The sequence below is a fragment of the Antechinus flavipes genome, chromosome 5, assembly GCF_016432865.1.
Source record: "Antechinus flavipes isolate AdamAnt ecotype Samford, QLD, Australia chromosome 5, AdamAnt_v2, whole genome shotgun sequence".
In the NCBI taxonomy this organism is placed as follows: domain Eukaryota; kingdom Metazoa; phylum Chordata; class Mammalia; order Dasyuromorphia; family Dasyuridae; genus Antechinus; species Antechinus flavipes.
The window spans coordinates 223828636-223854671 of record NC_067402.1 but is presented as its reverse complement, the minus strand read 5'-3'; the positions used below and the strand labels follow the sequence as shown (position 1 = coordinate 223854671).

Genomic DNA, 26036 nt, shown 5'->3' with positions numbered 1-26036 from the left:
CTCCCCTTTCCCTCCCCTATACAGCAAGTAATCCAATATAGATTAAACATGTGCAGTTCTTCTAATTTTCACATTTATCATACTGCACAAGATAAATCAAATCAAAAAGAAAAAAAAAAGAGAAAAAAAGGCCAAGCCAGCAAACAACAACAAAAATGGTGAAAATATTTTGTTGTGATCAATATTTAGTCTTCACAGTCCTCTCTCTGGATACAAAGGGCTCTCTCCCTCACAAGTCTATTGGAATTGGTCTGAAGCCCACCTCATTGTTGAAAAGAGCCAAGGCCATCAGAATTGCTCATCACATAATCTTGTTGCCATATACAATGTTCTCTGGGTTCTGCTCACTTCACTCAGCATAATGAAAGTCTCTCCAGACCTTTCTGAAATCATCCTGCTGATCTTTTCTTATAAAACAATGATATTCCATTACATTCATATATCATAATTCAGCCATTCTTCAACTGATGAGCATCTACTCGATTTTCAATTTCTAGCCACTACAAAGAGGGCTGCCACAAACATTTCCGCACATGTGGGTTCTTTTCCCTTCTTTAAGATCTCTTTGGGATATAGACCCAAGAAAAATATTGCTAGATCCGAAGATATGCAGTTTGATAGCCCTTTGGGCATAGTTCCAAATTACTCTCCAAGAATGGTTGGCTCCTTTCACAGTTCCACCAAAAATGTATTAGTGTCTCGCTTCCTTTTCAAAATTCATCATTATCTTTTCCTGTCATCTTAGCTAACCTGAGAGATATGTAATGGTATCTCAGAGTTGTCTTAATTTGTATTTCTTTAATCAATAGTGATTTAGAGCATTTTTTCATATGACTAGAAATGGCTTTAATTTCTTCTGAAAATTGTCTGTTCATATCATTTCATCATTTATCAATTAGAGAATTAAGTCAAATCTTTTTTTAAGGAAAATGATAGAAAGAGTTGTTAGCATGTGAAATAAATTGATGCTAGCTTGGCTAGCCTGTGCAATGGTCTGGAAAAAAGTTGTTTGTTTGCTCTTTAATGAGATCTGTGATTTTATTGGGGAAGATATTTCCCTATGAGAAATACTTTTCATCAGTGCAGTTTAGGCACCTGCAATTTAGTGTTAGGGTTTCCCACAATCTCTATGGGTGGGACTTGAGTCAAAAACTTTCTGATTTAGAGGTCAGTTTTTTCTCCATGTATCACACTGCTAATTTTATTTAGGGAAAAGCAAATTTGTGTTATTGGAATGGCCTGCCCAGGCCTAGATGTTGGAATTGTAATTTTATTTCCCCCATCATGGTTAGCAGTTGAGATAGTAGTGGGGAATGGGAATTGGACTTCTGATGTTCCTTTCTCTTGCTTGGCAGCCTGCTGTACCAGTCACTTGGCATATAGATTCTACAGCCAGAAGCTTTATGCGGAGGCCAGCTCTGTCACTGAGCCTTTCTGTCAGAAGATGGGATTGGCAAAGCCTGGAACATACTCTGGACTACCTCCAGAAAAGGTGAGGGACAATTGAACTTAGTAAATGATTGGGATTTTCTAGGCATCTAGCTAGTCTTCTCTCTTAAATGAGGCTGTATCATAGATGTGCCTAGTCTGTGCCTATTGGCTTAGGAGGACAGAGGCTTTCTCTACCTAGCCCAAGGCCTTTACATGATTATGGACCTGGACTCCTGGTTAATTTAATCACACCAGTCTTAAGTTTTGTTTTTCCTTTTATGTTTACCTGGTAATGTTGAACATGAAAACAGGAACTATGCCTTCCTCCTTTCCCCCCATTTTAATACATGATTTTTTTAAAAAAATTTTTTTATTATAGCTTTTTATTTACAAGTTATATGCATGGATAATTTTACAGCATTGACAATTGCCAAACCTTTTGTCCCAATTTTTCCCCTCCTTCCTCCCATCCCTTCCCCGCAATGGCAGGTTGACTAACACATGTTAAGTATGTTAAAAGTATAAATTAAATACAATATAATCATACATGTCCTAACACTTATTTTGCTGTACAAAAAGAATCAGACTTTGAAATAGTGTACTATTAGCCTATAAAGGAAATCAAAAATGCAGGTGGACAAAAATATAGGGATTGGGAATTCTATGTAATGGTTCATAGTCATCTCCCAGAGTTCTTTTGCTGGGTGTAGCTGGTTCAATTCATTACTGCTCTATTGGAGCTGATTTGGTTCATCTCATTGTTGAAGAGAGCCACATCCATCAGAATTGATCATCATATAGTATTATTGTTGAAGTATATAATGATCTCCTGGTCCTGCTCCTTTCATCAGCATCAGTTCATGTAAGTCTCTCCAGGCCTTTCTGAAATTCTCCTTTCTTACATTTCTGGTCATTTTTTACAGAACAATAATATTCCATAATATTCATATATCACAATTTATTCAGTCATTCTCCAATTGATGGGCATCCACTCAGTTTCCAGTTTCTGGCCATTACAAAAAGGGCTGCTACAAACATTCTTGCACATACAGGTCCCTTTCCCTTCTTTAGTATCTCTTTGGGATATAAGCCCAGTAGAAACACTGCTGGATCAAAGGGTATGCACAGTTTGATAACTTTTTGAGCATAGTTCCAAATTGCTTTTCAGAATGGCTGGGTGTAATACATGATTTTTTTAAACACATAATTTCTTATATATATCACCTAAGCCTTACTCCCCTATAAAAAAGAAGTTACACTAACTTGACCTGTTATTAGCAACCACTTCTGATAGAGCAAGCAACATTCTTCACCCATTCTTCTGACCACTCTGAGAAAATGGATGCCATCAAAAAATGGTCTTTGAAGTTGGTATACGTTTAATTTTCTTTGCTCAGCTTTCATCATTATATTACTTAATTTGATTCTTTTCATATTTCATTCTCCCCTTTTGTTTTTAGTTTTTGTTCTTTGTTTTTGTTTTTGTTTTTTTTTTTTGGTGAGGCATTTGTGTTAAGTGACTTGCCCAGATTCACACAGCTAATAAGTGTTCTCCATTTAATTGCCTCTTATTTTTAGTTTTCTAAGAAATAAGTATTTAACATGATCTTCCTATGACTTTAAATTAAATTAAATTAAAAACAAAAACAAAGACCTAAATGCATATCTATATAGTCCAGCAAAACAGATTTTCACATTAGTCATGTCCAAAGGTGTATTGTCTCTTTTTGCATATCACCTCTTATCAGGAGGAGACTGTTTCATCTCCATTCTTCTGGATTCATGGCTTATCATTATATTGGTCAGAGTTCTAAATTCTTTCAAACTTGTTTTTTGCCATAAATATATTTTTCTTGTAGTCCTAATCACTTCACTTTGTTTCAGTTCATAAAAATCTCCCCAGTTTTCTCTAAAATTGTCCCATTTCATTATTTTTTATGTCACTATTATATTCTATTATATCCTACTACATTCATATACCATAATATGTTTAGCCATTCCTTACAAGAGGAGACTCCCTTATTTTCCAGTTTTTGGCTACAAAAAAACTATTACATAAGTATTTTTGTACATCTAGATCCTTTTCCTCTTTCTATGATTTCTTTGGGATATAGGCTAGTACTGATATTTCTGGATCAAAGACTATGCACAATTAGGTAATTTTCTGGTATAGTTATCTGATAGTTGGGAGGTGATTTAGAGCATTTTTCACATGATTGTTGATAGCTTGGATTTTTTTCCTTTTAAGACTTAAGTGCTTCTGTCTTTTGATCAATTATTGAGGTGTGAATTACAAATTTGAATCAGTTCTTTTGCTTTTGTTTTTGTTTTTTGTTTGTTTTGGAGGCAGTCAGGATTAATTGACTTTCTCCCAGGATGACACATTTTGTAAGTATCTGAGGCTAGATTTGAGCTCATGAACTCCTCCTGACTCTTGGAAATGAGACGTTTAGTAGAGAAACTTTTTATAAAGTTTGTTTCCTAGTTAACAATTTTCCTCCTAATTTTTACTACATTAAATTTATTTATGCAAAAAATTTTTAATTTGTTATAATCAAAATTACCTTTTTTACCTTGTGTAATACTTTCCATCTTTTATTTGGTCATAAATTCTTCCCTATCCATAAATCTAAAAGGTAATTTCTTCCTTGCTTCTTTAATTTGTTTATGATGTGATCTTTTTTGATGAAGCTTATCTTGGTATGTTTTATGAGGTGCTGGTCTTAATTTAATTTCTGCCAGACTCTTTGTCTAGTTTTTCCAGAGTTTTTCTTAGAGAGTCCTACAGTAACTAGATTCTTTGGATTTGCTAAATACTATCCTACTGTTTGCTTCTGTATATGCCTAATGTGTTCCATTGATTAACTTTTTAAAACTAGTATTAAATTGTTTTAATGATTAGTACTTTGTAGGAGAGTTTGAGATTTGGTACTGACAGATTTCCTACCTTACCATGTTTTTTTCATTATTATCTTTGAGATTCCTTTTGTTCTTCCCTATGAATGTTATTGGAATTTTTTTTTTTTAAGCTCTGTAAAATCCTTTTGGTCTTTAAATTGTTACAGCACTAAATAAGTAAATTAATTTAGTTAGCCTTGGCATTTTATTATATTGGTTTCAACAATCATTGTTTCTCCACTTATTTAGGTCTGTCTCTATTTTTATAAAAAGTATTTTATACTTTTATTCATATAGTTCTTTGGTGAATCTTGGATGATACACTCTCAAGTTATTTATAGCTTCTTGCTATTTTGTTATATAGCTATAGCTATTTTGAATGGGATATCTCTTTTTCTCTCTTGAATGGGTATTGTTTGTTGTATAAAAGGAACACAAATTATTGTTGGAAACAAATTCCTGAACCCCAAACAAGGGCGCAGTAAATGAACGATTTTAAGATGAGTGAAGCGGTTTAAAGTTTTAATACACTCCTATAAGAAGTGGATGTTAAAACTCAAAATGAGCTGACATACAGTTTTCAGGAGCAAGAGCATACATAGCCTTTTAGTCATCTCTCTTCCATCTTCCCAATGACTAGGGAGGTAAGGTTAACATTTTTTTCCCCATTCTTTTACAACATACATCCCTTACTATGTTTCCCCTCTCCCACTCCCCCTCTGTTACATACATTGCATGACCATTGAAATGAGCCTTATCTCCTCCTGTGGAGAAGTTCATATTTATGAAACTAAATTTATTTTCAGTTTTTTTTTTTAACTGCCCAATTAGTTCTGTCCAGTTTTACCTAGTTTAAATTGGTTTCATAAACTCCATTGCTTCCCTCTTCTGAGCTACTTCAATTCCAGTGTTTCGATTTTCTTCTGCTATAGGAACATAACTGTTTATTGTTTCTCAAATTATTTACGTGGCTTTACCTTATATCCTGTAAATTTGCTTGTTAGTAATGATTTCAGTTAATTTTAATTGACTAAGGTTGTCTAAATATATCATTATTTGCAAAAAAACAAAAAACAAACCATAATTTTGTTTTCTCTTTATGCTTGTTTTCTTTTTCTTGTTTTATTACTATTTTAAATAGTAGTGCTAATAAGGGACATTTTTAAATCCCTGATCTTACTGGAAAGGCCTTCTAATTCTTCTCTATTATAAATAATGTTTGCTGTTGATTTTAGATAAATATCTTTTACTATATTGAGGAAAGGGCTATTTATTCCTGTGATTTTTTTTTTAGAATATTTAGTAGAGTTGAATTTTATCAAAAGCCTTTCCAATAACTATTGACATAATTTTATAGTTTTTATTTTATTGTCTTAGTTATTTTTATGGTCTATTATATTTATACTCTTTGCTTTGAACAAACCTTACATTCCTGGTGTAAGCCAACCTGGTAATAGTGTATAACCTTTCTGAGTAGTTGTAACCTACTTGTTAATATTTTATCTTAAGATTTTTCTATAAATGTTCTGTAGGGATATTAACCTGTTGGGTTTTCATTTTTTCTCTACTTTGTCTAGTTAGATATTAAGATCATATTTATATCATAGAAAGAGATTGGAACAGTACCTTCTTACTATCAAAACAGTATATTTTATTAGAATTAATTTTTTAAAAATATTTTATAGCATTCCCTTGTGAATCAGCCCATCTGATCTTGTATTTTTTTTTCCTTTGGGAATTCATTTATAGTTTGTTTAATTTCTTTTTCTGATAAATGGTTACTTAGTCTATTTATTTTACTAATTTGGTAATTTTATATTCTTGCAGGTATTCATTTATTTCCTCTAAGTTAGTTTTGTTAGCATTTAATTGAGCAAACTATGTCTTAATAATTTCCTTTATTTTCTCTTTTTAATTTTTGATATGGACAATTAAGCTCTCTTTAACCCAGGTTAGCTGACTGTTTATTAGTTTTAAAAAGTGTTTAAAGCAGTTCCTAATTTTGTAACATCAGTCTTTTTTGCATTAACTTTATTAAAATCTTTAATTTCCGTTATCTATATATTATTATTTAATGAGAGTTTTGATTTGTTATTGTTCAATTTTTTTTCAATTGGTTGCCCAATCCGCTGATTTGTTCTTTTTCTCTTTTGTTTATGAAGGCATTCAGAGATATGCATTTTCCTTTTTGAGCTACTTTAGTTATTCTGTGTCATTGTATCGGCAATTGTTTTAATAATTTGTTTTTGACCCATTCTTTAGAATAATGTCACTTAGGCTCTAATTATTTTTAAATATTTTCTTTAAGGGCCCTTTATTAAATATAATTTTAGTGCATTATGATCAATAATATGTATTTGTTATTCCTGCTTTTCAGTATATTTTGTTGAGGTCTTTGTTTTTGTAATGGTATCATGTATAGCAACGAAGTAATGTAAATTCTTTTCTATCCCCATTCAGTAAAATATAGAAATTTGTCATACTTAATTTTTCTAAAATTCAATGTAGGCCCTTCTTTCTTACTTAATTTTGGTTTATTAAAGTGGTATATTAAAGTCCTTCAAATCTTATCCATCAAAAGCTTGAGGCCCAAACCATTTGAAAAGTTTCGTTGTTGAAGTGTATAATGATCTCCTGGTTCTGCTCATTTCACTTAGCATCAGTTCATGTAAGTCTCTCCAAGCCTCTCTGTATTCATTCTGCTGGTCATTTCTTACAAAATAATAATACCTCATCTCTTCTGTTGATCTACCACTCTATTTCTTAGCTGGTACCAGATAGTTCTGATGATTACCACTTTATAATACATTTTGTGGTCTTATATAACTAGGTCAACCTCTTTCACATTTATTTGCATTAATTCACTTGATAGTCTTGATCTTTTGTTCTTCCAGATGAATTTCTTATTTTTGTAGCTCTATAAAATATCTTTTGATAGTTTGATTGGCATTACATTGAATAACTGAATTAACTTAGATAGAAGCATCATTTTTATCATGTTGGCTTGACCTACCCATAAGCAATTTCTGTTTTTCCAGTTGTTTGGATCTAACTTTATTTGTGTAAAAAGTGTTTTATAATAGTGTTTATATAGTTCCTGAGTTTGCCACGGCAAGTAGATTCCTAAGTATTTTGTATTGTATTGTTTACATTTATTTTAAATTTCTAGCTTTTGCTGTTGCTGGACTTTGTTGTAATATATAGAAATACTGATGATTCATATGGGTTTATTTTATATCTTGCAGCTTTGCTAAATTTGTTAATTAATTTCAATTAGGTTTTTAGTTGATTCTCTGGGATTCTCTAGGTACATTATTATGTACTGCAAACATATGCAAAAAATGATGGTTTTTTTGTATTTCAACATATTTAGCAAGTATTAGACTACCTGCTAGCTAGGGAAAGGGAGTTAGAGGGAAGGAAGAAAAAATTTAGAATAAAAGGTTATGCAACTGTCAGTGTTGGAAAAATTACTCGTGCATATGCTTTGTAAATAAAAAACTTTAATAATTAAAAAAAAGAAAGAAAATGATGTCTTTGTTTCCTCGTTACTTATTCTAATTCTGTGGGGTTTTTTACTTATTGATATTGTTGGCCTTTCTAGTACAATGTTGAATAATACTGGTGATAATAGATATTTTTGCTTCACCCGGATTATATTGAGGAAACTTCTAGCTTTATCCTCCTTATAGATAATGTTTGCTGATGGTATTAATAGGTACTACTTGTCATTTTAAAGAAAACTCCATTTATTCCTATACTTTTTAGTGTTTTTAATAAGAATAGGTATATTTTGTCAAAAACTTTTTCTTCATTTATTGAGATAATCATGTGGTTTCTATTGGTTTTGTTATTGATATGGTCAATTATGCTGATAATTTTCCTATTATTGAATCAATAGTTCTGATAGAAGTCCTTCTTGATTTTAGAGTATGATCTTCGTGATATATTACTGTAATCTCCTTGCTAATATATTTTTTTAAAATTTGTATCAATATTCATTAAGGAAATTAGCCTAAAGTTTTCTTTCTGGTTTAGGTCTCAGCATCATTTTTGTTTCAAAAAGGAATTTGGTAGGACTCCTTCTTCGTTTATTTTCCCAAATAGTTTACATAGAATTGGAATTATTTGTTCTTTAAATATTTGGTAGAATATAATTTGTGAATTCATCTGTCCCTGGGAATTTTTTTTTAAGGAATTTATTGATATCTTGTTTCATTTCTTTTCTAAGATAAGATTATATGAGTATTATATTTCCTCTTCTATTAATGTGGGCAATTTTTATTTTTCTAAATATTCATCTAATTCATTTAAAATGTCAGATTTATTGGCATACAGTTGAGCATAATATCTCCTAATCATTGCTTTAATTTCTTCATTGGTGAATTTACCATTTTCACTTTTGATACTGGTAATTTGGTTTTCTTTTTTTCTTTCTTTTTTTAAATCAAATTAGCCAATAGTTTATCTAATATATTGTTGTTATTGGATTTTTTTTTTCTTCCATAAAACCAACTTCTGCTTTTATTTATTAGTTCAGTGATTTTCTTACTCTCAAGTTTATTAATCTCTTTTGATTTTCAGGATTTTCAATTTGGTGTTTAATTGGAAATTTTTAATTTGTTCTTTGTCTAGTTTTCTTAGTTGTATGCCTAATTCATTGATCCTTTGTTTTGCTCTTAGTACTCTGGTTTCATTCCATAAATGTTGGTATGTTGTCTCAGTAGTGTCATTCTCTTTAATGAAATTATTGATTATTTCTATGATTTATTGTTTAATTCACTCATTCTTTAGGATTAGATTAGTTTCCAATTAATTTTTAATTTCTTTTCATAGGCCTTTATTAAATGTAATTTTTATCACATCATGAGCTGTAAAGGATAAGTTTAATATTTTTGCCTTTCTGTATTTAATGGTAAGGTTTTTATACTCTTAATACATTGTCACTTTTTGTGTAGGTATCATGTTCTACTGAGAAAAAGGTATATTACTTTCTTTTCCTATTCTTTTTTTTTTTTCAGAGATTTATCATATTCAACTTTTCTAAAATTCTTTTCATGTTCTTAATTTCTTTCTTGTTTATTTTGTAGTGACATTTATCTAGTCCTAAGAGGGAGAAGTTGAAGTTCCCTAACAAATAAGAGTTTTACTGTCTATTTACTCCTGTAACTTATTTAACTTCTTTAAAAGTTTGGATGTTATATCTTTTGGTACACATGTATTTAATATTGATTTTACTTTATCTTTTTTAGCAAGTATAAAAAAGTACTTTTTAGGAAGATGTAATTTCCTTCCTAATCTCTTTTAATTATATCTATTTTTATTTTTGCTTTATCTGATATCATGATTGCTATGCCTTTTTTAAAATTTCAGCAGAAACATAATATATTTTGCTCCAGCCTTTTATCTTTTATTCTGTCTTTCTGCTTCAAATGTGTTTCTTGTAAACATCATATTATTGGGTTCTAGTTTTTGATCCACTCTGCTGTCCATTTCTATTTTATGAGTGTTTATCTCATTTACATATGCAGTTATGATTACTAACTGTATACTTCCTTCTCTTCTGTTTTTCTCTTTATACTTCTCTTTCCTTTCTCGCTGTCCCTTTTAGTAGTATTTGGTTTCTGATTACCTTCTCCCTCAATTCTGCCCTCCCTGATATCAGTTTTCCCTCTTTTTTTTTCCCCTTTCCTTCTACTTTCTTAGAGGATAGATTGCTTATACCCAAATTTAAGAGGTTCATTCCCTTCATTGTAATAGATATTTGAGACTCTTCCTGTGAGCTAATTTACTTCATTCTGCTTCCCTTCCCTCTTTTCTTAGTACAGTCCTCTACCTCCTTAATTTTTTCTTTTAAATCATCCCATTAAAGTTTATTTATACCCTCACTCTCTATGGATACTCTCCCTAACTGACAAATAGTGATACAATTTTTTTTTCTCTTAAAAGTCAAATTGTATTTTATTTATTTTTTTTATTATAGCTTTTTATTCACAAGATATATACATAGGTAATTTTTCAGCATTGACCCTTGCCAAACCTTCTGTTCCAATTTTTCCCCTCATTCCCCCATCTCCTCCCCCAGATAGCAGGTTGACCAATACTTGTTAAATATGTTAAAGTATATGTTAAATACAATATATGTATACATATCCATACAGTTATTTTGCTGTGCAAGAAGAATTAGACTTTGAAATAAGGTAAAATTAACCTGAGAAGGAAATAAAAAATGCAAGTGGATAAAAACAAAGGGATTGGAAATGCTATGTAGTAGTTCACATTCATTTCCCAGAGTTCTTTTCCTGGGTGTAGCTGGTTCTATTCATTATTGAATGAATGGAACTGATTCAGTTTATCTCATTGATGAAGAAAGTTCAAGTGATACAATTCTTAAGAGTTACAAGTATCATCTTCCCTTGCAGGGGTGTAAACAGTTTAACATTCTTGAAAAACTTATGTTTTCTCTTTCCTATTTACCCTTTTGTTTCTCTTGAGTATTGTATTTGAAAATTGAATTTTCTGTTTAGTTCTGGTATTTTCATTATAAATGTTTGAAATTCCCCTGTTTGATTGCATGTGCATTTTTATGCTTGAAGAATTTTGTTCAGTTTTGTTGGATAGTTGATTTTTTGTTGTTATCTAAGCTCCTTTGCCTTCCAAAATATCTTAGTCTAAGTCTTTTTATCCTGTGTAATCCTGATATGACACCTTGAAATTTGATTTTTTTTTTTTTTTCCTGGCTGCTTGCAGTATTTTTTCCTTGACATGAAAGATCTGGAATTTAGTTATAATATTCCCGGGAATTTTTATTTTGAGATCTCTTTCCAGAGGTGATCAGTGGAATCCTTCAGTTAATATTTTACCCCCAGGTTCTACTAGATCAGGGCACACTTTTGTATGATTTTTTGAAAGAGGCTTTATTTATTTACTTATTTTTAGATCATGGCTTTCAAGTAGCCCAGTAATTCTTAAATTGTCTTAAATTCCTGTATCTAAAAACAAGGTCACTTGTTTTCCCATGAGATTTTTTACATTTTCTATTTTTTTCATTCTTTTGATTTTGTTTGGTTGATTTTTGATACCTCCTGAAGTCATTAGATTCTAATTTTTAAAGAATTATTTTCTTCAGGTAGCTTTTGTGCCTCCTTTTCCATTTGGTCAATTTTACTTTTTAAGAAGTTAAAGTGGATTTTTATATATCTTTTTTCTAATTTTTTTTGTGTGTGCTTTCTTTACCAAGCTGTTGACTCTTCATGATTCTCATTTCTCTTCCCAATTTTTCTTTTGCCTCTCTTATTTGATTTTTTTTCCCTTCGATCAAACTTGAGAAACAGAGTTGTCTTTGAAGCTTCATATATGGGTGTTTTGACATTGTTGTCCTCTTCTGATTTTGTATTTTGACTTTCCTAATCACCGTAATTGTTTTCTTTGGTCAAAGTTTGTTTTTTCTCACTTTCCAGTCTATTTTGTGACTTTTAAAGTTGAACTCTGTTGTTGGGGTTTAGGAGGTACTGCCTCAAGCTTCCTGGGTCAAGGCCAGTGACCAGTGGCCTGCTGCACCAGGGTCCCTGGGTCTGGCAGTTTACATGCTGCCCTAGATCTGCAGTATGGCAGCTCCTGCTGGCCTCAGCTGGTTCTCTGGGCATTGGTTGCTGAGCTGTGCTGGGGCTAGAGATCTTCTGCTGGCTTGCCTAGACAATACCTAAGCTGAACTGTGCTCATCTTTTACCTGAGGTAAACTTTTCTTTTTTGGGGGGAGGGAGGAAGTAGTTGTGTGCCCATGGTCACAAAACTAGTAAGTATTAAGTGTCGGAGGCCAGTTTTGAACTCAGGTCCTCCTGACTTAGGTAAGAAAAAATAACTAATGCAGTGACCAAGTTTATAGGCAACATTCTGTGTCCTAGGAATCCTCTGTCTCTATTGAGAAAGGAATTATTTTTTAATATGTTAGCTGAGGCCATTTATTGGTTGAAGGTTTTTTGTTTTGATTTTTTTAATTTATAAACTTAACAGTGATCAGCAAACACAAATATGTCAGAACACGGAATACAATAAAGTATAAAAGTGTGAGCTTCTATTACATACAATTTAGGTTTTTTAAGGTGATATTAAATTTAACAAGGGAGTTACAAAGTTGTCCCATTTATTTGTGCCCTCTTATGAACTTTTTCTTATATGTATTTTTAAAAAATTCCAACACTGATCCCACTTACTCTTTGCTTCTTAACTGAACAGAAGCCTGCCTGCATAATAAATATAGTAAAGCAAAACAACTAAATACATTAGCTGTGTCTGAATTAACGCCTCATTTGGTACCTTTAGTTCATTACTCTTTTTCTATATGATAAATAAGCCTTTCTTTCTTTCTTTTTTGTTTTAAAAGAAACAGGATTTATGAGGATTTTTTTTGTTAAACATGTACAATCCTTTTATACAAATTTACACATTTATCATGCTGCATAAGAAAAATCAGATCAAAAAGGAAAAAAATAAGAAAGAAAACAAAAAAGCAAGCAAACAACAACAAAAAAGGTGAAAACACTGTTGTGATACACATTCAGTCCTCCCTCTGGATGCAGATGGCTCTCTACATCACAAGTCCGCTGAAATTGGCCTAAATCACCTTATTGTTGAAAAGAGGCATCTCCATCAGAATTGATCATTGCATAGATTTATGACTTTTTTTTAAAGCACTATGGAAGGGAAGCTCGGGATTTATTTTTTTAATTGAATATTATGAATTTTACATGAACAAAAATTTTCCTTGTCTCCTCAAACTTCCCCATCCATTGAAAAAGAAAAAAAAAACTGTTTAACAAATTCCTTTATTGTATTTCTCTTTTTCCAGTGAGAAATATTTTCATATGTTTTCATCTTTGCTAGTTTTGCTGAATGTGAGTTGACACCCAGAGTTAATTTTTAAAGTTTTTCTTTTTAGAGATTTGGAGCACTTTAAAATAATATTGTTGTTAATAATTTACAATTCTTTTAAAAACTGTTTGTTTATATCTTTTGACCATATATCCATTGAGAAATAAATGACCCTTGAGTCAGATAATCTGTTAATTTTCTACCCCTTTTTTATTTCAGACTCTTTTTGGTGATATTTGATGGAAAATTTTTTTTCCTCAGTGCCTTTATTTTTTTTATTTTTTTTATTTTTTTGGTTATTGAACATATATTTTACTTCTTATGATAAGCTCTATCCCTTGCAAAAATATTTGTGGCAGCCTTTTTTGTAGTGGCAAACAAACTGGAAACTGAGTGGATGCCCATCAGTTGTAGAATAGCTGAACAAGTTATAATATATGAATGTTATGGAATATTATTGTTCTATAAGAAATGATCAGCAGTATGATTTTAGAGAGGCCTGGAGAGATGATGAAGTAATGCTAAGTGAAATGAGCAGAACGATCATTATATGCAACAGCAAGGTTATGTGATGATCAATTCTGATGGACATATCTCTCATCAACAATGAGGTGATTCAAACCAGTTCTAATAGTCTTGTGTTGAAGAAAGCCATCTGTACCCAGAGAGAGGACAGTGGGAATTCAATGTGGATTAAAACATAGTATTTTCACTCTTTTGTTGTTGTTTGTATGCATTTTGTTTTCTTTCTCATTTTTTTCTTTTTGATCTGATTTTTCTGGAGTAGCATGATATTTGTGGAACTATATAAAGAGGAATTGTACATGTTCAACATGTATTGGATCGCTTGCTGACTGGGAGAGGGGTAGGTAAAGGGAGGGGAAAAATTAGAACACAGGGTTTTGTAGAAATGAATGTTGAAAATTATCCATGTATATATTTTAAAAATAAAAGGCTTTAATTTAAAAAAAAGAGCAAAAGAGATGTATGTATAAGGAATTCTCTCTTGCCCATAGATTTCAAAGGTTATTCTTTCAATTGAAACCATGCCTTTTTTTTACATTTTCTCTTTCACTCATGCTCATGGTGGTAAGGCTCAAAGCATTCTGTCACATTTGTTGTACATAGTCTTCTACTGAGGATCTACTAAGAGTGAAAAATTGAGATTTAAAGGAAAGAGATGAAGTGCTCCCTTTACTTCTGAGGAGGCAGCGGTCTGAAGGGAATGACATCTTTTTAAAAAAACAAAACAAACTTATTTGCCTTTTGTTTTTACCTACATTTCCCATTGTTACCTATACCTATCCCTTTCAGATATATGGACATCCTTTGTTATAAAGAAGAAAAGAGAAGGTTCATTGAAACTAACCAACATGGCTGGATTCTTGGAGATGATAGTCTCATTCAGTCCTGGGACCAAACCATGGATCTATTTGATCCCAGTATATCTCTCCCTTTCAAATAAATTATTAAAAACCCTTTAATCTCTATCTTGCCTCAGTTTCTCCAGCATTACACAATGTTCCATAGTTCTCCCTCTCCCATCTTCTGAGAGATGGACCTCACTTCAGAAAATTGAGTTCATTTACAGCGAGCTCCTCTTTCCATCTTAAAACTCTTTGACATTGTGCCTACTTTCACTTCTCCCCATCAATTGATCCTTCTCTTTACCTCAATACCACGCCCTTCCATTTTCTCAGTAAGAATGCATATTCATATATACTGCCTCTCCTCTAACCCTAGATCCTGGTTCTTTTCCTACAACTTTCAAATATTTTGTCTCTCTCATCTTTTTAAAAACAAAAAAAAAAACCTCATTCAACTCTAGTATCTCCTTAAGACATCATCCTAAACAGAAAATTCAATCTACAAACAGAGATGTGGTTCAAGAGAACCACAGAAAAAAGTAAACAGGAAAATATACATATATGTCTAAAGGTTAAACTATTTACATACCTAGACAGGAAAACAATATCTGTAACTTTTGAGAACTGTATCTGTCATTGGAGCAGACAAAGGGGATCATCATATGGACTGAAGGTGTGGTGGTGAATGGTTCCTGATGTGATGACATCAAAAAAAAAAAAAAAAGACATTAAAGGGTGGGGAAAGTTCTGTACTGAAAAAGAGGAAAGGGGAGATATAATGGGACAAAAAAAAAAAAAAAAGAAAAAGAAACTAACCAATATGTCAAAAAAGCCTGATACACAGAATAAAATAGCCCATGATAACTTATTTAGGGGATAGTTTTGAACTGTTTCTTGAAGGAAATGACGATGAGGGGGGCATTCCTGGGGTGGACAATAAAAGGTTTATAAATCATCCCTGAAGTAAAAGGGAGAGAACTTTCTCTAGAGAGCAGAGATGCTAGGCTTCTAGTGAATTGAATATGAAAGGATTGTAAGTAAGTTTACCTGTAAGTTGTGGAGAACAGTTGGTTAGGAAAAAAAATTACTGACACTTTTTGTTGTTACATTGTGATTATTTCTGAAATTTATCTCAACCCACTTTCTCTACAACTCCCTCTCTGCAAGTCATCCCTTTAAAAAAAAAAAAAAAAAAGAGCAATAGGGAGGGTAAAGCATTTTTTTTAGCAATGAATACCTATGTCCCATTTTCACCCCCAACTCTCCATCTCCCCCATTGAGAAGAAGGGGAGATGTGTTTCCTCAACCCTTCCAGGTCACAGATTGGTGATTTATGGTGTTAGCTTTGTTTTCTTGTTCTTTTTCTTTACATTATCTTCATGCAAATTATTTTCCCGGTTCTGAGTACTTTACTGCTTCAGTTCAGATAAGTCTTTCCATGCTTTGTGTTGTGTGATATTCTTACTACTCTAGGATGTTAATGTAACTCATTTTATCCATTTCTCAATCTTTGAGTATTTTATCTCCATTCTTTAGAGACTCAATAAGACTCAAAAAAAGACTCAGTAACCTTCAACTTTAGTTAATCCCTTCTCTTGTCATCTTTGTTAAAAAATTTGGGAAGAGTAACTTTAGACTTGTTTTGCTTTGCATTTCTCTTATTATTAGTGATTTGGAGCAATTTTCTCAAAGCTTTTTGTTTATGGTTGAAAGTTAGTCCTTAGGTCCATCTGAAATGAAAATCTGAGACAAGCATGTCTCTTTAATGGCATCTCTTCTGTCTCCTTTCCTCTTCACCTCCTGACAGCTACACAAATGCTTCCGGCTACATGTAGAGAGCCTGAAGAGACTAGGCCGGTTAGCCCAGGGCTGCAAAATGGTGGTTCTATGGCTGATGGCGCTGCGGCCCCATACCGTGGAGCAGATGACGGAGCCCATCGGCTTCTGGGTCCGTGTCAAGATGGATGCTGCCAAAGCTGGTGACAAGGAGCTGCAGTTGAAGTGAGTTGAGGTTAGGATAAGGAAAACGTTTCTCTGGGGCTATTTGTGATCGCTGTGCCCATGAAAAATGAACTTGTGCCCATGGCTGCAGCCCCAATACGAAATGGAAAAGGATGCGATGCTGATTCCCTCCAGGGCAGGAAGTTGGAGGTTTCTGTTAGGGACAGGCCAGTCCTAAGTCCCTTTCTCCCTGTAGGACTCTTCGAGACAGCCTGACCGGATGGAGCCCAGAGGTCCTAACGCCCTTGCTGGTAGAAGAGTTGCGAGGATATAAGGCAGTACGGGCTGACACAGCACAAGAGCGCTTCAATATTATTTGTGACTTGCTGGAGCTGAGTACAGAAGAGACACCAGCTGGGGCCTGGGCCCGGGCCACCCACTTGGTAGAGCTTGCCCAAGTGCTGTGCTACTATGACTTTTCCCAGCATGCCGACTGGTGAGGTTAAATGATCAGGATGGGGGCTTTGGGGAAGGACTGTCCTTTCTTTCATACCTTTGATTCTTGTTGGTCCCCAAATAATCAGAGCCTATGCGCTATTTAATCTGAGCCTCATTGTGGAATGGTTAAGCTGCCTGCCCTGTGGAAGGTTCCTCAGTGGGCAGCTTCCCAGGACAGTTTACAGACTCCTCCAGAGTGGAGCCGTGGTACAATAACATGTCTCACTTCCCTGTCTTTACAAACAGTTCAGCCTTGGATGCAGTGCAGGAGGCCCTGAAGCTGCTGGAATCTGTGCAGCCTGAGAGCCAGGTTACCGACCAGTTTTTGGATGATAAAGCACAGGCTTTGCTGTGGCTCTATATCTGTACCCTGGAGGCCAAAATGCAGAAAGTGAGTAGGACTGCTCACTAGTCTGGTACGGATGAGCTACTTCCCTCACCCTTAGACCAGGCCTGTATCAGACCCTGTTTTTCTATTTCTCAGGGCATTGAGCAGGACTTGAGGACAAAGTTGCAGCCCAACTTGATAGAACTAGAAACCAATGACCTGAATTATGAGGATAAAATACAGAATGACCATTTTCTCTACAGTAGCCTTGCCTTCAATCTGGCTGCAGATACAGGTGAGGACATTAGGAGCATGGGAAGCTGGGGGAGAACACAGTGCTTTTTTAGAGAGCTGAGATCTGGCTGACAGGGTGAGGTGGTTTCATTTAATTACATATTGAAGAGGGGCAGCTCGGTGACATAGTAGACAGAGCACCAGGCCTGAAGTTAGGAGGATCTGAGTTCAGATTTCAGACACTTAACACTTCCTAGCTGTGTGACTCTGGGAAAGTCACTTAACCCCAACTGCCTCAGCAAAAAAAAAAAAAAGAACATAAGGGAAATTACATATTGAAGAATAGAGCACAGCTGAGAGGAGTAGAGGTGGCTGTATGGGGAAAGCCGGTTATTTTTTATAGCTTTTCTCTCAGAGTCCATATCTCACATGTGTTGAGGCTTACCTTAATGTTTTTTCTTTTGACTTTCAGCTCATTCTAAATGTTTAGATCAGGCATTAGCACTCTGGAAGAAGATGCTAACAAAAGGGCAGGTGCCCATGGTGAGATTTCTGCCACAGACCACTTCCTCCCTCCAGATCCTGGCTGCTCTCTGTCAGATGCTGGGCAAGGTATTGAAATAGATGGGGTTTGTGACACTTTGTAATCTTTTCAGAGCATTGTTTTTAGCACCCACCACCATAGACCTGGCATGGAATAGGCACTTGATAAATAATGGTTTTGAATGAGTGGCTCAGGCATGAAGTACCTTGTGTTGTTCTTCTGGATATAGCTTCCTTCCCAGGCAACTTAGAATCAAACACAGAAGGTCAGAGAAACTTGTGGTCTCCTTGATTCTCTCACATTCCAGATTATTTTCTGATCTGGGACCACCACTGGAAATCCTGAGAATTATGATGTTTGGTGTCATACTTCTTAGTACTTTTTTGTCCTTGTTAGTGGTCAGAGAACTGCTTTTTATGCAGCAGAATCTCAATCTGGCCCTGTCCCAGATGGTAGAATAAGACCCTTAAAAGGCTTTGGGGAACAGGTTGATGAAGGTTAGGGAAGGAGTTTGGTACCTAAGTTGATTGAACCATTCCTGGGTTCTTAGCCCCTACAGGCTCTAGAGGCATATTTGTTGCTACATACGCTCTCAGAAAATCTTAAGGACTACATTCGTGCAGCCAGTGCCTGTTGCCATATTACACGGATCCTTTTGACACTTGACTGTCCCAGCTATGCCCAGGTGAGTAATAGACTAGCACCAAGCCTGGTACCTGTGGGAGAGAATAACTAAAGTTTTATACCTCTTTCCAGATAGATAAAAAAAAATGGATCATTTACTTCCCCATAGATCTTTTTCTTACCCCTCATGATACTCAATAGAAATATGCTGTAAGGAGTTTGTCAAATGGGTAGAAGCAGGGAGAAGAAAAGTCTTTTTAAACTATAAAACTTGTTAAAACTTGTGACCTATATAATCTTTTAGCTGAATTTTATACATATCTTGCTTTTATAGATGCTTTTACGAATGATATTTGATTTAATAAATGATATTTGGATTAACCACTTGTTGTTTTTCCTTTTAGTATCAACTAAATATTCTCATATTGTACCTGTAGGTGTATTTGAAAGAGGCTGAGTCTAGTTTGCAGCTCAGTGATCATAGCAGTGATGGATACCTGCTCCTCTCCCAAACCTGTGCCTTACTTAGAAGTCAACTTTACTACATCCATAAAAAGGTACCTCATCATTTTTCTTTGTGGTAAAGGTATCTTTAGACTTGTCTGAATTGTAAGGTCTTTTTTGGAGATGATGATGGCTAGCTTGGAAGGGATAGTTTCCAGCCTTTTCTCCTATCTTACCAGGTAGGATAATCAAAGACCATTTACTCTTATGAGAAAACATGGGCTCTAGTACTCTAGCCATATGACTCAGTTACTTATCTCTCAGCCTCCATTTCTTAGAAGGCTATAACCCCTTTGAGAGAATAGAAGTGGAAATAGTATGGACTGTTTCCTGGTGGCAACTCTCCTGAGTGTTCATGTATGTTATTGTTTTTTCCCCTGTATTACCCTTACCCAGATGACCGAAGGCCTCTCTTTGCTGCTGTCTGTGTTGCGGGATTCAGCCCTTCAGAAGCCTTCTAAGGCCTGGTACTTGCTTCGGGTTCAGGCCTTGCAGTTGGTGGCTGTCTACCTTAGTCTCCCCTCAAGCAGCCTTTCTGTCCAACAATGGGAGCAACTTTATTCTCAAGGTACATGTATATGCAAGGGAAAGAGAACAAAGGCTCTCCCCTGCTCCAGAGGTACCTTGGGGAGCTGCTTTCCATGCAGAGTTCAAGGGAACCTGTTTATTTAAATGCCCAGTTCCTAAACCACCAAGACCATCTTTAATTTATCTTAGTTCTCTTCTCTGATTAGATCTATGAGTGTGGCTCGTCCAAGTCTGAACTTGGGAAGTTCTGATCATAATCTTTTTCTCCCTCCTTCTGCCACCATCTTTTCCATATGCAGGCTGGCAGACCTCTGAGATAGCTCTCATTGAATCCCACAAGCTCCTCCGAAGCATTATCATACTTCTGATGGGCAGAGACGTGCTCTCTCTTCAGCGGACTGCTGGGGAGACTGTCTTTCTTGACTATGGTAAGTCCACCCTTTCTCAGATTTGTCCAATAGATTCTAGGGGAAGAAGTCCTCTGAAGTTCAGAATACAGAGACTAGATAAAGATTGTGCCTGTTTTTGTCTTGAGGGGTATCTAAGCTGTAGTTGGTATACAGTGATGTCTTCCTATTCTTGATACAGGTGAGAACCTAATACAGAAGTGGCAAGTTCTTGCAGAGGTTCTGGGCTGCTCAGAAAAACTGGTCACCCTGTTAGGACGCTTGGGCACTGTGAGTGAAGCCAAGGCCTTCTGTCTGGAAGCTCTGAGGCTCACACTGAAGTTGCAGTGTCTACGTCAGTGAGTACTGGGGAGAGGGGGGGAAGGGAGGGAAGGCAGTAACTTCTAAATATTCCTTAGGATTGGATATGTTGGTCCTTGAGAATTTTTTTAGTTGGATTCCAAATGTCCAATTCTGTGTACTACTTAATACCCACAGTGCCCATTTTCTTCATTTCCAAGCTGTATTTGCTCTAAGGCTTTTGTGTGGAGAACGGAAGTTTCTTAGGGGATATTCGACTCAGCTGTCCTACTAGCCATTGTGAGCTCTTTTATAAAAGTAGCAAGAAGCTATGGATGTCATAGGAGAGAACTGGCGGGAATCATGGGGAAAAGAAAGGGTACAGCATAATTTTGAGTTTTTCCTTATACTACTCCCTCTCACTCTTGAAAAAGGTGTGCCCTGTTCCTGGTGCTAAAGGGAGAACTAGAACTAGCCCGAAATGATCTTGACCTCTGTCATTCAGATCTCGAGCAGGTGCTATTCCTGCTTCAGTCTGATACAGGTGAGTGACTGGCAATCTTAAATTGCAGAGAATAGTGAAAATGTGTGACAGGGCACAAACTGAGTCTTTTCTGAGCAGATTTATTCGTGGCTCCAAAGTATGAAAGAAAAAAAAAATGAAATTAGAGATAAGGAACAACTTTATAACTATAGTAGCTAAATACAGGAATAGGAGAACTAGGAAGGAAATGGATCACCTTAGTGAGCATAATAGAGATGATATCTGGGATGGTTTGAGATAATACTCCTTCCTTTCAGTTCAGTGATTTCATGTTTAATGGGATTTTAGAATTATCTCGTCCAACTTCTATCTGACTTACTTTCTTGATCTTGCCAGAGTTCGAAGGGATAACCCAGCCACGAGATAAGGCAAAAAAGATCCATCCCCAGAAAGGACAACAACAGACCCAAGTACTATCCTGTTCTGAGTTACTTGAAGAAGAACCCTTCCTGAAGGGCCCTGCTCTGCAGTTGGTGGCCACTGTGGATAAGGATCCTGGCCCCTCCGTATCCTCCCCTGTGCTGAAAACCAAACCTCAGCCTTGCCCTGCCTTCCTTTCCCATCTGTCTGCCTGCAGCTGTACACTCTGTACTGATCCTGCTCTATTAGCTGTCTGCCTCCGGTGGCTGCTAGCCTCTGCTGGTGTAGAATTTTCCTCAGGTAATCAGGCAAAGGGCCTGGAATTGTTACAGTCTGTGCTCAAGAGATGCCCAGAGGCCACAGACTGTCTGGCACAGGTTTTGCAGGCTACTCTGAGCCAAGAAGTCCCACCGTCACCTGCCCCAAGATTCCTAGAGGACCTCATTGCTCAAGCTTATACTCGATTGGCTCTGGAAGGCATAAATCATCCACCAACCAAGGGCCTATGGGGAATATTAGAGACTGGGTTGAATTTTGTTGCTTCTAGGACTCCCCATCTGGACCCCTGGCATGCCAGCCTACTTGTGGCAAAGGCCCTGGCATCAATATCCAATCTCAGCTGTTGTACCACTCAGCTTTTTGGGAACACCTGGCCTTGGCAACCCCCAGTGGGGTTATCCCAGACTTCTAAGATTTCTAAAAATCAGAGCCAGAAGCTTACGGGAGAAAAGAGCAAGCAGATGGTCTCGAATGACCCATCCCTTCACAGTATCTCCCTAGAGAGTCTGGATGAGAGGCTTCCAGCTGTACTGCGGCCGATAGGGAGACCTTGTACCCCAAAGCAGCCGGGGCCAGCTGGTCCCCACATGCCTTTCACCGTGTTTGATGAGGAGCTCTCTGTACAAAGCAAGCCTGAGCTAATGAAAGCACCAAGGGTCAGGTGCAGGGCCCAAACCCGCCTCAAGGTACAGTAGAAAAGTGGGGTTTAGGGTCTGGGATGCTGATCACAAGTTGAGTGTTTATTGTGTACAAGGTACATCATAAAACACAGTTGCTAACCTTAAGTATCAATATTTCCCATGAGTATTCCAGATAGGAAATTCTCCTAGTATTAACACACTGCTGTCTTTGGGCTTTCCTTTCCATTGTGGTTGTGGTTGTGGTTGTTGTTGAGTCACTTTCAATTGTGTCCACATTGTCATGATCCCATTTGCCGTTTTCTTTGCAAAGATTCTGGAGAGGTTTGTCATTTTCTTCTCCAGCTCATTATATAGATGGGGAACTGAACAGGGATAAGTGACTTGCCCAGGGTCACCCAGCTGGAAAGCATCTGTAGCCAGATTTGAATTCAAGAAGAGTCATCCACTGTGCAGCTACCCTACCCAAAAGTAAATGTCCTTGGTTTTTGGGACCCTGTTGAGCACAGTTCAGGTGGCTATGTGTGTGTAGGAACAATCATGGAATTCTTAAGCGCTCCTCCATTACAACACTGTCACAGTGCGCAAACTCTTGATATTTTTCTGTCTTTTCTTTTTTCCCCATATGTAGGTGAACTTTAGTGATGATGAAGACTCCATCCCCTCTGTGAGATTGGCTGAAAAGCCCAAGAGAGGAGGAGCAGCCTCTCGAGGCCGAGGCCGAGGCCGGGGTAGCAAGGTCTCAAAACTAAAGACAGATAACAAAGTTGCTCCAGCTGGGCTCAAGGATCAGTTTACTTCTGGCAGCCACAGCAGAAAGGCCACGGTAGAGGAACATATCCCTCAGAGAGCCCTTCGACGTCAGACAAAGTTGGATGTGGAGCTCATGCGGACCATTCGTGAAGAACACAAGACCGACCGGCTGGATGTGAGCTTTGAGGTTCTCCAGGATTCTGATGAGGAAGGCATGGTCTCAGGTGTGATGGAGGGAGCCCTTCACTACTGAGGGCATCTAAATAGTCAGAATCTGAGATTTTTCTGTGAAGGGGAATTCCAGATCATTAGGTTTGATGAGATGGCTGAAGGGGTGGTAGTTTGGGCCAGTGGGGAATAAAAATGAGGTCACTGTCCCAAGGTAGGAGGGTGGGCAGAGAGTGAAAGTGAGATCTCACAGGACTCTCACCACCTAGGTGGGCAGAAGTGGATGCCAATGTGGCATGAGATAGCCGAGGGAGAGTGTGAAGTGGTAAGACGAGATGCTGGCAAGGAAGTTCCATCTGTCTTGGCTCCAGAGAAGAGAGAAAGCCACAAACAACGTGGCACACGTTCCAGGCTTGTCTCTGCCCCTGCCACCTTTGGTGAGTGAAGGAGCCTCTCACGGCTTTACCTTACCTTGGGGAGTAAAAAGGCCTGGGGCTGGGTGGCTCCTACCCCCAGACATTCCTGCCATTGAAGGCAAAGTGCCAACTAGAGCGAGGACCCTGGAGGCAGATGAGACGAATGCCTTGTCTATTTTTGTTCTGTTTCCCGACTCAGCACAAGGGCTTAACTGAAGGAGGAAAGATGCTTAGATCAGTCAAAAAATGGTGAATTCACTCACAAAGAGTGATTTGCTCCCTTCTAGGCTTCTCTACCCTTGACTCTGTCTATGAGTCCCTAAGCACTGCCTTCCGCTGCGTCAGCCATTGCCCCCCCAGTGGGCTCCACTCTCAGCTGTGCCGCCTCCTGGCTTTGTGCATGGGATCCCGGGATCCCCACGCCACTGCCTTTTTTGTGACTGAGTCTGTTTCCATCACCTCTCGACATCAGTTGCTCACCAGCCTTCACCGGCAGCTGCAGTAAGTAACACTCTCTTGGCACTTTCTGGGATCTTTTTTGAGACTGTCTCTCTTTCTAAGATCTCTGTCTCTCTTTCCAAGATCTCTTTCTGATCTCATTTTTGTTGCCCCTGGGATTAGACTTTGGGTGTTCTGGATTTGAGAAATTTGGATCTGAAGTTGGAAGCTGTTTAACTTTTCCTTTACCTTTCTTCCTGATCTATTATTCATAGCAAAGCACAAAAGCAGCAAGCAGTAGATTTGACTGAGCAGTTCCAGGGGCTGAATCTTCAGGAAGAGCCAAGAAGTGTCCCCTTCAATCGCCTCCAGCACCTTTTTTCATTCAGGACTCCAAGACCTGGCTGCTTCCCTCAGCCTGAGAAGGAGAGTTTCCTAGAACTTCTGGCTCAAATTCCTAGTGGTATGATAGGGAGTGGTGTGTTTGGAATGGAACTCTTCTCTTCTGTCCCTTATTGAGTTACTGAAAATTTAGAGTGGGAGGCATTGTGACTGTTATCAGAGACTCTTTTTTTTTTTTTTTTTTTTTTTTTGTGAGAGGTGGAAGTTGGTGACAGACAACCAGACAGGGTCAGGGATGAGGAAGCATCTTTCAGGGCCACTGAGAAAATAGCATTTTCTCCATTGGAGCTAGTTGATTAGGAAAGTGATAATGAAAATAATTTAGAAACCATTGGATAATGAGATGTTTGAGCCATCATCAACATAAACATGCTAGTTAAATCTCTGGGAGCTGATGAGGTTACCAGAGGAGAGTACAAGATCAGCTCCATAGTTAGGGCCAGTTCTATATGTGATGATCCAGCAAAGGAAATTGGGAAGAGAACAGTCACATAGGTAGAAGCAAACTATGTGAAACAGTGTGGTAGAAAGCCTATCCAGGAGGAAAGGGTGGTCCCACATTATATGCAGCAGACAAAGAAGGACTGAGAAAAGATCAGAAGATCTGTTGATTAAGAAATCATTGGTAACTTGAAGAAAGTCGTTTTAGTGGAATGGTAAGTTTAGTAGCTAGATCTCAAAGAATTGGAAAAGTGGAGGCAGAGAGAGTAGGAAACTTATTCAATTAACTAGGGCTGAGAGAGAGAGAGACAAGATATACGATGATAGTTTGAGGGGATGGCAGGATCTATGGAATGACTTTTTTAATGGTCAGGAAGGCCTGAGTATATTTGAATGTATTAGGGAAGGAACTAGTACATAAGGACAGAGAGAATGATGAAACAGATAGGTTATTGAGAAAGACTAGAGGGATTGGCCTAAGCAAGGAGAAGAGCCACTTCTTTGTTAGACACTGCAGGAACAGAGGAACACATTGGAAAGTGATCTTTTGAGATAGAAGGGGATTACTGGGGATTTCACTGAACAAGAAGAGGTGGAAAGAATGAAAGCAAAAGGTCCAAGATGAAGGAGTTTTGTAATATTCTCTCTAAAATGTAATGTTCCCTGTTGAGGTTTTCTTGGGGTCTCTGGGAGCAGCCTTCGTTTCAGTTCAGTAATCACCACACAAGTAGCCAGAGGTTAAAGTCCAAATCTTTTTTATTGTCTCCTTCAAAGTCTTGTCTCCTTCACCTGGGACTCGGCTAGTTTTTCTGGAGGCCTATCTCTCTCCTTGGTTCAGAGAGCTTGAACTCCCGCCTGCCTTCTCTGGCTTCTGAATCTCCCCAAATCCAAAGGTTTGTGCTTCAGTCTCTAGCTACCACAAAAGTGGATGATGGAATGAATCTGTCTCAGCCTCTGAGAACTTCTAGTGCACTTGTCTCTTCTGGCCCTGAGAGCTTCTTGCTTATATGCTATACACTGAATATACACCAATCATATCACTAGGAAACTATTATTTGTTGTAGGATTAAATCAGTGCTAAATTAGATTTAACCATTATTTCCTCAATTCCACTTAGTATCTTGTTTCAAGTTCTGGCCTATC

General features: G+C 36.9%; 1 protein-coding gene across 2 annotated transcripts in view; it reads left to right on the top strand.

Moving 5' to 3' along the window:
- ESPL1 (extra spindle pole bodies like 1, separase) overlaps positions 1-26036 on the top strand; it is a 40736-nt gene that overhangs the window by 2674 nt on the left and 12026 nt on the right. Inside the window, exons 5-22 of one of the 2 annotated variants that reach the window (XM_051962030.1) lie at positions 1356-1492; positions 16375-16568; positions 16765-17004; positions 17253-17397; positions 17491-17629; positions 18041-18180; positions 18663-18797; positions 19174-19293; positions 19637-19808; positions 20068-20196; positions 20357-20513; positions 20889-20998; positions 21335-22323; positions 22907-23252; positions 23466-23633; positions 23900-24113; positions 24326-24513; positions 25668-25786. In XM_051962030.1, the coding sequence (XP_051817990.1) occupies positions 1356-1492; positions 16375-16568; positions 16765-17004; positions 17253-17397; positions 17491-17629; positions 18041-18180; positions 18663-18797; positions 19174-19293; positions 19637-19808; positions 20068-20196; positions 20357-20513; positions 20889-20998; positions 21335-22323; positions 22907-23252; positions 23466-23633; positions 23900-24113; positions 24326-24513; positions 25668-25768 (3824 nt within the window). In that variant the 3' untranslated portion in view covers positions 25769-25786. The remainder of the gene's footprint in view (positions 1-1355; positions 1493-16374; positions 16569-16764; positions 17005-17252; positions 17398-17490; positions 17630-18040; positions 18181-18662; positions 18798-19173; positions 19294-19636; positions 19809-20067; positions 20197-20356; positions 20514-20888; positions 20999-21334; positions 22324-22906; positions 23253-23465; positions 23634-23899; positions 24114-24325; positions 24514-25667; positions 25787-26036) is intronic. The other variant, XM_051962028.1, reaches the window with a different exon arrangement.